Here is a 15,063-nt window from a genome sequence, read left to right as displayed (position 1 = left end):
GGCAAGTGACTTTTAAGGTTGGCTAAAAGCATCGGACTCAAGTTTTAAGCCTTTAAGGATGGTTTGGACAGCCTTTCAGTGTGGGAATTAATTTGTCAGGGTGCACAACATGTGAGGGAAAAAGGCAGAGTATTAATACATTAAAAAAAGGAGAACATAAAAAAAATCATATTTATATGAAGTCAGACAAGATGTGTAGCAGCATATGGCATTGAATCAAGTATTGCAGGATGAAATATTTATTTTGTTTTCAAAAGGAACCCACCATTAAGCAGAGACATATAGTTCAGATGTCGACTGTAGTTCCATTCATCAGATATTATTCCCACCTTTGCTGATGTCTCTTTGTTCGTCTCTTTGTCTCTTTGTTCGTGGATTCTATACTCATTTATCAAAGTGTTCTGTTCTGTAAAAGCATCACAATGCTGAATATGTGTGCTGATACATGGTTTCTGTGGTGACATTTTAGACTTTTAGTGCATTAGACCACTTTTTAGAACAGAACATCATGATAAATTCCCCCATTGTCTCATCCTTTGGTGTCATGATTTTATTTAATCTCCCCCCCTCTATTTTTATTCTAATTGATCTACTTATTAGAAATTGATTTAAAGTGAGTGGAAACATGACTTGCACAATCTATGCTAAAGTAGGCAACTTGGAAAACTTTTTCAACCTAAAATTAAGCAAATTCATAAACCAAAATAAATAAATGAATAAATAAATGGTTGTAACCGATAAGTCTTGTATTTGGTTTCTGACCTCAGATGGGTTTTAATTTTCTTCTTTACATAGAACCAAATCATATTAAAAATTCACAAAATCTTTAAATATAAATTTCTAAAGTACATATTAAATAAGCCTTTGGGTGTTTATGTAAAGTAATATGACTTCATTTTCAAAGCTTTAAAAACGACACACTAATCACACAGTAGCACTGCAGCACTGTAGACATCCAGAATGGCCTCGAAATCTCACAAACGCTATCATGTGGATGAATTTAATTCCAAAATGCATCTTGATGTTTATTTTTCACAAACTACTCATCAGGCAATGCAAGAAGTCGCAATAAGGTATCCTATAATGCAGCTTCACAAGTCAGTGACCTCAGGTAAGTTGTGTTAATGCCAATTTCAATAATTTAAATGGCTAGTCCAAGCACCATGACCACATCAGTGATTTGTAGTGGCCATTGTGTTTGGAGTATGAAAGTGCAGTAAAACTCTTTACACCCTTGACCTTCATGGCACTGTCCTTTCATGGTTCTCACCCTATGTCTCCCAATTATTATTTAGTGTCTCTTTCTCTGCTTAACAGCTTAACCCCTCTTCCTATTTCAGCTGGAGTCCCTCAGATTTCTTTCCTTGGTTTCCTTCTGATATGGTGTCTCTCTTGGAAATCTTAATACTTTTTTGGATTCCACTACCACCTGTATGCTTAAGACATCCAGATATAACTCTCCTTCTGTGATCTCTCTCCTGCTGTCCAAGAATGTGTCACCAGATGCCTCTCTTCTATCTTAGATTTGATGTTCTCCCACTCCTTAAACTCAATATGTCCAAACCTGAGCTTCTTATAATAATAATACTCATCTTTCACTCTCCCTGCATGTGGATGGTACATGTTTAAATCCCCCCTAGCAAACTTGCTGGGATTATGTTATCTTTAATTGTGACCTCATCTTCACACCTCATATCCAATCTGTCTCCAAATCCTACAAATTCCGCCTTAAAAGATCTTCGACTCTCACAATATGCTACTAAGCTTGCTAAAACTCTTGAAATTTCTCTTATTTACTATTGTAATTCTTTCCTATTGGTCTCTACGGAAACCATACTGCCTCACTATAGTCCTGCCACGGTTCACACCATGCCAAGCAGACTGCCAGGCGTGGACATCTCTTCTCAGGGCCTGGCTGGAATTGCACCTGGTTCTTTTTCATCCCAGTCAGTGATTTTTTCTCATCGCCACTTCTCATGTTCATTCTTGTTCATTTCTCATGCTATGGTATCTGCATCACTATGCCTGAACTACTATTCATGCCTGCATGTGGTTCCTGATTAAGTAGCTTATTAGCTACCTTTATAAGCCCTGCCTTGCCACTTCCTCCTGGTCAGATCGTTTTGTTACCCGTCTTGGAAACAATTTAGTTCATCTGACTCCTGCTTTGACCTTCAGTACTGTTTACCGTATTCAGGGGCGTACCTAGAGCATTTGGCACCCGGGGCGGACCCTGAGTGTGGCACCCCCCCCCCCCCCCCCCACACACACATTTTTTTCAATGTTTTCAATAATATTTATTGCACGCATTTGTAAACTGCTTGTAAAATTTGTAAAATGCGCCAGTTTTGTAGAAGGGGGAAGACCAGTGCTTTTGTAGAAAGGGGCTGGTGAGAACCTTCTAGAAAACTCCTGCCCTGCCCCTTTCTACCAAGCCCCTTGTCTCGCCCTTCATATAAAAACCCTGCACCCCGATCACATAAATTTCATTCACTCCCTACACATAAAAATCCTGCACACCCCCTTAATAAAAAACCCTGCACACCCCCTTAATAAAAAACAAAAACGTGCACAACCCCTCTTAATAACAAAAAACCTGCACACCCCCCTTATAAAAACCCTGCACACCCCCTTAACAAAAAACAAAAATCTGCAGTGCACATCCTCCCTTAATAAATAGAATACTGCAACCCCCTTAATAAAAAAACCTGCACCCCCATTATTTAAACCTCCCCCTTTAATTCTTTAATCCACACCCCCTTTAATTAATCCACGCCCCCCTTAATTAATACACCCCCTTAATTAATACACCCCCTTAATTAATCCACACACCCCTTAATACACCCCCTTAATTAATACACCCCCCTTAATTAATACACTCCCCTTAATTAATACACCCCCCTTAATTAATACACCCCCCTCAATTAATACACACACCCCTTGATTAATCCTCACTGCCACTTAATTAATACACCCCCCTTAATTAATACACCCCATTAATTAATACACCCCTTTAATTATTCCTCACTCCCCTTAATTAATCCACCCCCTTAATTAATCCTCACTTTCCCTTAATTAATACACCCCCTTAATTAATCCTCACTGCCCCTTAATTAATCCACCCCCCTTAATTAATCCTCACTCCCCCTTAATTAATACACCCCCCTTAATTAATCCACACCCCCCTTAATTAATACACCCCCTTAATTAATCCTCACACCCCCCTTAATTAATCCACACCCCCTTAATACACCCCCTTAATTAATACTCACCCCATTAATTAATACACCCCCCTTAATTAATCCTCACTCCCCCTTAATTAATACACCCCCTTAATTAATCCTCACTCCCCTTAATTAATACACCCCCCTAAATTAATACACATCCCTTAATTAATCCTCACTCCCCCCTTAATTAATACAGCCCCCTTAATTAATCCACCCCCTTAATTAATCCACACCCCCCTTAATTAATACACCCCCTTAATTAATCCTCACACCCCCTTAATTAATCCACACCCCCTTAATTAATACTCGCCCCCATTAATTAATACACCCCCCTTAATTAATCCTCACTCCCCCTTAATTAATACACCCCCCTTAATTAATACACCCCCTTAATTAATACTCCCCTTAATTAATACACCCCCTTAATTAATCCTCACTTTCCCTTAATTAATACACTCCCCTTAATTAATACACACCCCCCTTAATTAATCCACACCCCCTTAATTAATCCTCACACCCCCCTTAATTAATCCACACCCCCTTAATTAATCCTCACACCCCCTTAATTAATCCACACCCCCTTAATTAATACTCGCCCCCATTAATTAATACACCCCCCTTAATTAATCCTCACTCCCCCTTAATTAATACACCCCCCTTAATTAATACACCCCCTTAATTAATACTCCCCTTAATTAATACACCCCCTTAATTAATCCTCACTTTCCCTTAATTAATACACTCCCCTTAATTAATACACACCCCCCTTAATTAATCCACACCCCCTTAATTAATCCTCACACCCCCCTTAATTAATCCACACCCCCTTAATTAATAATCACCCCCATTAATTAATACACCCCCCTTAATTAATCCTCACTCCCCCTTAATTAATACACCCCCTTAATTAATCCTCACTTTCCCTTAATTAATACACCCCCTTAATTAATCCTCACACCCCCCTTAATTAATCCACACCCCCATAATACACCCCCTTAATTAATACTCACCCCCATTAATACACCCCCCTTAATTAATCCTCAACTCCCCCCTTAATTAATACACCCCCTTAATTAATCCACACACCCCTTAATTAATACACCCCCTTAATTAATCCACCCCCTTAATTAATACACCCCCTTAATTAATCCTCACCCCCCCTTAATTAATCCACACCCCCTTAATACACCCCCTTAATTAATACTCACCCCCATTAATACACCCCCCTTAATTAATCCTCACTCCCCCCTTAATTAATACACCCCCTTAATTAATCCACACCCCTTAATTAATACACCCCCTTAATTAATCCTCACACCCCCCTTAATTAATACACACCCCCTTAATACACCCCCTTAACTAATACTCACCCCCATTAATTAATACACCCCCCTTAATTAATCCTCACTCCCCCCTTAATTAATACAGCCCCCTTAATTAATCCACACACCCCTTAATTAATACACCCCCTTAATTAATCCTCACACCCCTTAATTAATCCACTCCCCCCTTAATTAATACACCCCCCTTAATACAGCCCCCTTAATTAATCCACACCCCCCTTAATTAATCCTCACACCCCCATTAATTAATCCACACCCCCTTAATTAACACTCACCCCCATTAATTAATACACCCCCCTTAATTAATACTCACCCCCATTATTAATACACACCCCTTAATTAATACACACCCCTTAATTAATCCACTCCCCCCTTAATTAATACACCCCCCTTAATACAGCCCCCTTAATTAATCCACACCCCCCTTAATTAATCCTCACACCCCCATTAATTAATCCACACCCCCTTAATTAACACTCACCCCCATTAATTAATACACCCCCCTTAATTAATTAATACACCCCCCTTAATTAATTAATACACCCCTTTAATTAATCCTCACCCCTTTAATTAAACCTCCCTCCCCTTCTATAATTAATCCATTATCCACCCCCCCTTTAATTAATTTAGCCCCATCACATAAAATGACTACTCACATTTTGATGATGCCTTGACCGCGTGAATATCCGTGAAGGCGGGCTGACGGCGCTGCGCACGACGTCATCATGTTGCACGACGTTGCGGCCCGCAACACTCCTCCCCCTTCTCCTTGAAGTCCCGCCGGGCGCAAAGGTGCTGCGGCTGTGCGCAGCCGCCGCAGCGTAATGATGGGGGGGGTGACATATGACACTGGACGTCATGGCACCCCCCTAGTCAGTGGCACCCGGGGCGGGCCACCCCCCCCCCGCTCCCCCCTTAGTACGCCACTGACCGTATTTGCTGATTTCTGCCTCCCCCGACCATTGGAACTGTACCTGACTACTCTATTGGAATTCCCTTGTTTGTTCTGCATATCAAAGAGTACTTTTCCTGCAAAGCCCCTGTGCATTGTTTCATAACTTTGGAGATATCTTCCTATTGTCTCCTCTGTTCATGTTAAACTGCAAGGGTGTGCATTAACTCACCACTTTGGACTCCCACCTCCAGGTAAGACCCTTACAAGTCCATAGTGAATCCTGCTGCCAGGCTGACTTATCTCTCCCATCACTTCTCTCATACCACACTACTCTGTCAATCCTTACAATGACTTCTTGTGCCTTATAGGGGTCTGTAACGGAGCTCCCTGTACCCCTGGCTGGGTACCTCCGCAAAGGACCGCTTCCTAGCTGGAAAAGGGGACAAACAGCAGCACTTCTGCCCACAGTCACTGTGGCTTGACTGGGGCCCTGGAACCGCCCCCACCAGGAGCCGAATAGGAATTAGCTCTAGACACCCCCAGGCACTAGACGACACTCAGTCCTGGGAGCTCTAGTCCTCACAAGGACTTTCCCAGTTGAATACTCAACACTGGAACAGTAAAGAGTAGCCATTTCCCCTCCCAGTAACCAGACGACACATCGTTCTGGGAGTACAAGCTGGAATCTGGAGTACACACAGTGCAGGAGAATACAATAATAGTAAAAAACACCACTGGTGTATATGTGGAGTGCTTAAAAATATACAGGCTTACCCATGTGGGTTGGCATACATATGTATGGAAAAGGTATCGCAGTACAATGTATCTGAAACAGATATAAGTGCAAATAGTGCAAGTAACGTATGTGATAGATCCACTGCATGAATAATCTATATGGAATCACTCACATGTAACAGAGCCCTACAGGATAGGCTCAGATCTCAAAGACTTTCGTGTACTTATGGTGACACGGTAACCAATCGATCCTTTTATTGTCGGAAAATCGTTATACATACATAGGAGAAAAGGAAGGGAAGCAAGGTGTCCCTAGAGTTTTAAATTTCAGTACTTTGTACATATAATGGAAGAAAAATTGGCTTCTCACCTGATAAGGAGCCCAATACCTGGCTCCTGGTGTAATGGTATGTGTGCCTTTAAGGGGGCTACAACCCTTCTTTTAGCAGCAAGGTAGAAGATGGATGTCAAGTTTAAAACAACATGTATTAATATAAGTATAAAAAACTACAAAAGTACTTACAAATGAAAAAGAACAATATATATTTGAAATTTCAAAGTGAAATCTCCAATCTTCCTGCCGAAACGCGTTTCACTGTGCTGTGACAGCTTTCTCTGTCGGTGATGTGCTTGCTGCTGTTTGTAGTTTAAATATCGTTGAATACAGTACAATAGTGAAAACTTCTCAAATATAAATGATAGTGCTACAATCACTTAGGTGGGCCACAATCACCACCCAAAAATACAGCAACAAACAAATAAACAAGTAATGGTGATAGCACACAAATAAATAAAATTGATACTACCCACAATTGATGCTCAAATTATTCCCTGAAACAGAACAAGGGAAAAAGATGGGATCAAAGGAAAAACTGAGGATTTTGCTAAAATTTATGATTTAGATACTATTTGTGTTCAATTAGAAAGGCTCTTAATTAAGGAGATGAAATTAAAGTGGGAAGTGTTTATGTTAGAGAAGTATACTGCCCTACAAATTATACCTGAAGGACTTACATTTCATAAACCCCCAACATCAGATTAAGATAACTAAATATTTATGGAGATTTGGAATAAATCTCTAGAATCTTTTTCAAGACACATGATAGGTATCTTAATAGAACAAAAATCTCAAGTTCTGCACCAGCTAGATGAATCGATTAAAAAAATACAGGCTCAATTAGAACCTTTCAAAAATATGAATTGGATGATATTATAGACTTAATGGTCAAGAAAATACAAAATATAGAAAACATGGTTATTGAAAATAAAAAAAATAAAACTACAAAGAGACCAGGAAGACTATAGAAGTGGTAATGTTAAACCCCCCTCGAAAAAATAATTATCATAAAAGGAAAAATAGAAAGATTAATTTGTTCCCAAATCAAAAAGAAAGGAGAGACAATCTTGATAATAGAGAGAGAGAGCATATTCACATGGCGCTAAAGAAGTAGCGCCAAGATGGAGACCATGATCAGAACGAAAACCCATAGATCTAACTAAAATCCATTCAGAAAAAGAAGATTGGACAGAAATTAAATCCAGGAAGGCAAGAACTTAAGGTAGAACTGAGGATACTAGAAGGATACCTAAAAAGTGGACTCCAGAAAAAAATAATATAATTCCAACCTCTAACAGGTTTGAGCACCTCAGAGATCTCCAAAATAAGGAAGATTTTTTAGGGAAGAGACCCCTAGAACAAAGGGAAAAGAAAAAAGTACATACTCCCCTTAAAAGGTTGAGAGAATTAGAAGAGGAGGAAATAGAATTAAAGGAAAAAGAAAAAAAGAGGCGAAACGAAACCTTCTGGAGAAAGTAGATAACCAAAAATTTTCAGATAATTTTAGGGTTTTTAACTTATCGGAAAAAATTTTAACAGAGGCAAATTTAAGTATTTTTTAAAGGGTTTTAAATTTGCCCCAAGCTGCAATCTGGATAAATTTAAATCATTTTTAGATCTTAATAAGTTTTTAAGAAAATTGTGTTTAAAAAAGTTTTTTAATAATGTTTCAGAATAATACACAATAATACAATCAGTTTTTATTTATTATGTAATTTTGTGTAGTATATTGCATTCTTTTATGCTTTATTTTGCCAATGGAGTAATATTCTCGTAAGAAGATGACGTTGGACGTTCTAGACACGTCCAGACGTATGTATTGTAAACAAAGCGATCGGGACCGGAAGTGGCGTCAGAGCATGAGGACGCAGATGACGCTCGGACGCAGAACCCGGAAGTGAAGTGCCAGAATTGTGTCGAAAAAGGCGCCAAAAAAAGAATTTAAAAGACTGCAAGCCACGAACATATACATCACCTCTGATGAAGACTTAAAGCCGAAATGCGTTAGGTGTTGTGGATTCCTGTTTTTATTGGACATTCTTTCAGTATTACTGATTTTAATTTGTTTCCTGTTTTTTTTTGAATAATAAATCTTTGTAACCCCCTGAATCAGCGTCCTGGAGGTACTTTATACAGAATACGGAGAAGGGTCCATTGGAATTCCTAATTGTTCAAGGCATGCAGTCTGAGCCAGCTTTTTAAGTTGCTCCCTATACGTGAGTGGGACCAATATGTATATTTGATACACAATTCTAAACTTTATTACCCTATGTCTTTTTCCCTTGTTCTGTTTCAGGGAATAATTTGAGCATCAATTGTGGGTAGTATCAATTTTATTTATTTGTGTGCTCTCCCCATTACTTGTTTATTAGTTTAAATATCCTGCTTTTTCTTCTCAGTGGTCGTCCAATTAACTCCTCCTCCAATCCGCTCTCGAGGTTGTCCCTGTTTGTTATATACAGCTGAGTCTGTGGCAGTGAATGATGTTCCGATCACGGAGCGCCCCACATAACCCGTGACGTCACGTATCGCGTCATGGATTGGGCGTGTTCTCAGGCTGATATTGTTGATTCTATGGCGTCCATATTGGAGTTGGGCTAATGCCCATTCTTTGCAAAATACCTAAAAGTCAGTTCATATTTTACAATACAGCAACTCAAGGCAAATATATACAGACGGAAAATTAGGTGGAGAAGAGAGGAAAATGTGCCAATAACCCTTTATATCGAACTAAGTTTAATGAGGTGAAAGCCTGGTATAAAAGTAAAGTATCGAGGCAGTGAAGGGGTTAACCCTAAATATGAGTGTGGTTAAAGAGAAAGGAGAAAGAACACTGCCTAAACAGATATGCTCTAAAATGTAACTTTTAATAGTGAAGGAAATACAAATTGATCTTTTACGCATATAATCTGGGTGCGTCTAGATATATATATACCAAGACGTAAAGAGATAATGTGAGAAAGATAAGATTTAAAAACCTAACAGACAGTATCTAAATATTAGAGGCGTAGTTAGCAGTGTCTGGATAGCCTAAGGTATCTGGCTCTGAATAGAAACTGTCTAATGGTTGTCTGCTTATTGCAACTTGACAGGAGTACTCTATTGCAATTAATCAGGCTTTGCAAATATAGATCGTTTGCTGCTGTATTTTGTAAAGAATATTCCGTTGCAAATAAAACAAAATTGAGACACTCAAATAGTATTTCAGACAGTATCACAATATCAGAGGCATAATTATCAATATCTTAATAGGCTTTAATGTCTGGCTCTGAGAATAAACTGTCTGATAGTTGCAGGAGTACTCTCTCTGAGAATAAACTGTCTGATAGTTGCAGGAGTACTCTCTCTGAGAATAAACTGTCTGATAGTTGCAGGAGTACTCTCTCTGAGAATAAACTGTCCCCAGAGGAGTACTCTCTCTGAGAATAAACTGTCTCCTGCATCTATCAGACAGTTTATTCTCAGAGCCAGAGCCAAAGTGCTCCACTTTTTTAGACATGCTTAACCATTGTTTAGATACTGAATGATATATTCTTTAGTATTTGAGCTGCTAAATCATTTATTTGGAACAATATGATTAAATAAGATATTTGAAAAGATAAGCACCATTTGCACATACACCCTCCTTTTTTTTACCAAAGGAACATTTATTTCAACTAACTTATTCATTTATTACATTTTTAATGTTTATTTACCACCTTTTATTATTTATTAGAGTGCTGTCATTTTGTTGTGTATGGTTTTTAATTTGTTCTGGTAGAAAGAACATTTTGTGGTAGCAGCTTTTTATGTGAATTGCATTGATGGTATTTGTATTGGATAGGACATTGTCCCCTAAATTGTACTTTCTATATTTGCTAGTCGCTTTGACAACACAGGGGCCATAAGGCTTCTTTAAAATTACAGAACCAAAGTAAATTAACTGGCTCAGTTAAATGTTTTTTTTTTTGCAGGACGCATTAAAGGAGACACATTGATTGATGTCAGTATGGGACCCCTGGTGCACCTCCTATGTACAGTCTCTGATGTTTTCAAAGAGATCACAATTTTAAAATTCAATGATGAATGTATCAAGGAAGTGAAGAAATGGCTGGACACACATACAGAATGTTTTGACTGGTCTCATACATCGAAGTATATCACGGAGCTAAATGAAGGAGGGTAAACTATCATGAAGTAACTGAGGGAGATTTATCAAAGTTTTGCAGATTGTTTTGTGGCTTTTTTGGTATTTGTTTTTAGTTATTTATTCATTATTTTTTTTTATTTTACTTCTTTTTTATTTTATAAAGACATATAAGACAAACAATATAACAAAGACATGACTAGAATGTGCCAAACTAACATAAACAAGTCATTATGAATTATAAAGAGCCTTCTGACAATTAACATCTTAAATCTGATATATCAAATTAGTTATGCAGTAGAGACGCAGGGATAATTTTCCACTTTTTTTTTTATCAGATCATCGCTGGAAATCTACAACAGTTTTATTAATGTAACTAACATATTTTAAATTTTTTTAGTTTAAATAATTGTTTTTTAAATTGACAATAAAAAGAGAGATTAAGTTGTTTCCATTGTCTGGCTAATACAAGTTTTGCTGTAGTTAAGCAATGTGTAAATAATATGTTGTCTCTTTGACTCCTTGTGTGCCAATCAAGGTGAAGCAGGGAGACCTCAGGTTTCTTCACTAAAGACAGATTGGTTATAATCTAAATCAGATCATAGACCTTCTCCCAAAAATACTTATCACGAGAACAACCAAATTGGTCTTTTCTAGCTTTTAGTTTTTTACTACTTTTGGCATTTGCCTTGTAAACCAATGTATCAGCTTTTAGAGCAGTAGAACTGTAGAAAATTCATAGGACTCGTTTTGCGCTTGTTATCTCTTGACTTATTCACAGATTACTTGTTCCATGCCAAATGTGCACATTAGAAAATATTATTGCCATATTGGCGGCAGTTCCACTGCGACGGCCAAGGAATGTGGGACCGTGACAACTGTCATGTTTTTAAACCTCTGATGGAAGCCCTGATTCTAAATATCTTGCCTTCCCTAAACCTAAATTTAATTACTAAAATAATCAAAGCAAACCTTTTCCTTATGCCCAGATTTACTTAAACCTCCAAACCTAAAGCTACACTACAAAGCAATGAGGGAAACCCAGTAGTTCTCTTGCTACTCACTATACTGTCTTCTGTCTACTGAATTAAAGGGAAACTATAGTGTCAGGAAAACAAACTTGTTTTCCTGGCATTGTAGCTTCCCCTTCTCTCAAGGCCCCCTCCTGTGGCGCTTACCTGGGTCCAGCACCGATGTCCCTCGGCACTGGCTCAGTTCCGCCCATGCTCCTCCCCCGCCGACGGCGTCTGGCGGCATTAGCCATGCTCTCATTAGGATCTCCCCATAGGAAAGCGCTATTCAATGCTTTCCTGTGGGGATTCCGGTGATTCCATTGTTGTTTAGACATCCAAAAGTCGTCTAAGAACCCGGAAATCCATTTAGTGGCTGTCTGGTAGACAGCCACTAGAGTAGGACTTAACCCTGCAAGGTAATTATTGTAGTTTATATAAACTGCAATAATTACATGCTACAGGTTAACGGTGATGGGAGTTGGCACCCAGACCACTTCAATAGGTTGAAGTGGTCTGGGTGCCTACAGTGTCCCTTTAAATAAAATAATCCTGAATACCCCATGCCCCTATTACTAAGATAAATGTATGTTGGCTTTCCCCAACTGTATCTTTTTTGTGAGTCTAACTCTGTAATGCCCTAACATGCTTTATTAGTGAATGACACAAACACACATTCTCTCCAGCTTTGCTCTAATGTACTGATGTATTGATGCCAGGGGTGAGGTGATGTTAGTCTAATAATGAGATGAGGCGATGGTATGTTATGTTGGGGAATTGTGTAGTCAGAGAACAGACGAACCCCAGCAGCTCCCTTGCTCACTATACAAAATTCTGTCTTCTGAGTTAAATAGACAGAGCAGACGCTTGCCACTCACACTCCACAGTTAGAATGTTACAGTCTCAAATCACTTTGTTGAATATCTTGTGTTGCATTTTTGTTGAGGTAATTAATAGCACAATGGAATAATAGCACAGAATGCTCAGTCGCACATTTCTCAGGGCACATTAAAGCTTTACTTTACTGCCTAAACTATAGGGAATGTGGGACAGCCAGGCCCCACATTCCCTATCCTCAGAGCCCGTGCCTGTGACAACTGTCATAGTTGTAACCCCCTGATTAATGAGTTCAGGTGGAGTAGCTAATCCCCTTTAAGTGAAGACAGACTGCAACGGAGTGAGATAAGCACCAGTTTGCTTCACTGTTCCTTGAACATACATATAAAATGATTCCAGGCTTTTGGGGACAGAGTAAGCTTGGTCAATCAGTCAGCACTGTTGCCAGACAGACAGAAATGTCCATGACTTCTCAGGGGAAGCAATTGCCCTGATGCTCCATCCTTGGACCTTACACAGCTGTTCTTAGAGACTTCATGGACGGCTTGAATCACTATTATTAATGGATGTGTTTATGTTTATGTTTTTCAGCTCTCAAATTCAGGAAATGGAAGAAGAGTTAAAGAGTAAAATTAAACACATTATGAAATGTGACATTGAAAAAGAAAATATTACAGATCCTGTGATTCTGCCAAAATCTGACTGTCTGTTGAGTGTAACAGTATTGGAAGGGATAAGTGAAGACCAGGAAGAGTTTGGCAAAAACCTTAAGAAAATCGTATCTTTGCTCAAACCTGGTGGACAGCTTTTGTTATTTACAGCATTAGATGCAACTTTCTACCAATTAGGAGAACATAAATTCAAATTATTAAAATGTGATGAGACATTTGTCAGAAGTGTTCTATGTGAACAAGGTTTTGTTATTGAGTATATCGACTGGTTAAAAAAACCCTCTGAAACACATCTTACAGATTTTAATGATGTCACTTTCATCATAGCACGCAAACCCATGGAAGTATAATCAGATTATTATGCATCTGAAAAATGATGTACTATGAGTTTTAATTGTCTAGATCAGAGGTAGGCAACCTACGGCACTAGTGCCATGCACGGCACTCGAGGTGTCTTTGCACGGCACTCAAGGCTGCTAGAGACAAATTGGCTCTGGCCTATCAGGAGTCCCAGTAAAACTTCAGATATCTGCTAATCCGAAAAGGTGGTGAAGGACAATCCTCAATGTATGCATTGCAGCACGTAGAGAAAGTGATCTCAGATCACTTTCTCACAGCACTTGTGAATAGGAATCCACACTGTAGTAGAGCAGCTCGCAGTTGCTGTTGCAGTTCCTGTCCTTGACATGTACCTGGCCGGTCTGGTCCCCACTGGAACCCAGGTAAGCCACCCAGACTGCTAGATATACACAGGAATGCAGAATCCTACATTCCTGTGTAATCCCTCATACAAATAGTACGGACAGCCCACACACAAACATACTCATAATCTGGACAACACCACTAACAATCCACATACATGCACACAACCTCTCACATGCAATACCTCAAACTGTCCCCACACATACTACCAAACACACAATGTGATATATCCATTCTCACAATTCCACAAGCAGCCCCCATACACAACTCACATTCATATGTATCATACACAATACCATAAACTACTCATGAACATATACAATATAATAGCTTATATACGCAGGGCCGTCTTTAACGTGGGGCAAACTAGGCAGCTGCACCGTGAGCCCCGCTGGCCTCAACTATTTCTAACCCCCGGCCGGTAATCCGCACACTAAGGAGGCCCACCGGGTGGCCCGTGCACAAAGGGCCACCCGGTGGGCTTCTGTCAGCAGGGTCCCGGTGGCGCACTGAGGCGCTTTAACAGCGCGAGCGGGCCCCTTGCTTTTTGGCAACCGGCTGGGAGGAAGTGACGGCCGTGCATCACTTCATCCCACAAAGAGAGTAGCGTGCGGGAAAGAAGAATAGGCAGAGTGGAAGGGGGCTAGCCGAGAGAGCCAGACCTCAACTCCCAACACCTTCAGCCACCAGCAGGAAAGGTAGGAAACTGGAGGGTGGGTTTAAAAGTGTAATTTTTGTATGTGTCAGTATATCTGTATGTGTGTATGTCTGTGTCAGTATGTCTGTCAGTGTGTGTGTTAGTATGTCTGTGTGTGTCAGTATGTGTGTGTCGGTATATCTGTGTGTGTCAGTATGTCAGTGTGTGTGTGTCAGCATGTCTGTGTCAGTATGTCAGTATATCTGTGTGTCAGTATATCTGTGTATGTGTCAGTATGTTTTTGTGTCAGTATATCTGTGTGTGTGTGTGTCAGCATGTCTGTGTGTCTGTGTGTGTGTTAGTATGTCTGTGTGTGTGTGTCAGTAAATCTGTGTCAGTATATCTGTGTGTGCATGTGTCAGTATGTCAGTATGCCTGTGTGTGTGTTTCAGTGTGTATATATCTCTGTGTGCGTGTAAATGTGCATACATATCAGCATTCACACACTAACACTACACACAAATACACCCCTACATTCAAATT

At 39.5% G+C, this 15,063-nt stretch overlaps 1 protein-coding gene across 1 annotated transcript; it reads left to right on the top strand.

Moving 5' to 3' along the window:
• Positions 1-960: 960 nt before the first annotated feature.
• LOC134577015 (nicotinamide N-methyltransferase-like) lies at positions 961-13,531 on the top strand. The gene is made up of 3 exons (XM_063435661.1): positions 961-1,111; positions 10,491-10,698; positions 13,102-13,531. The coding sequence occupies exons 1-3, from the start codon at positions 961-963 to the stop codon at positions 13,529-13,531; spliced, it is 789 nt and encodes a 262-aa protein (XP_063291731.1).
• Positions 13,532-15,063: the final 1,532 nt, after the last annotated feature.

This window comes from Pelobates fuscus, chromosome 11, assembly GCF_036172605.1.
Source record: "Pelobates fuscus isolate aPelFus1 chromosome 11, aPelFus1.pri, whole genome shotgun sequence".
In the NCBI taxonomy this organism is placed as follows: domain Eukaryota; kingdom Metazoa; phylum Chordata; class Amphibia; order Anura; family Pelobatidae; genus Pelobates; species Pelobates fuscus.
The sequence above is the reverse complement of the archived record's forward strand: the minus strand, read 5'-3'. Positions and strand labels throughout refer to the sequence as shown.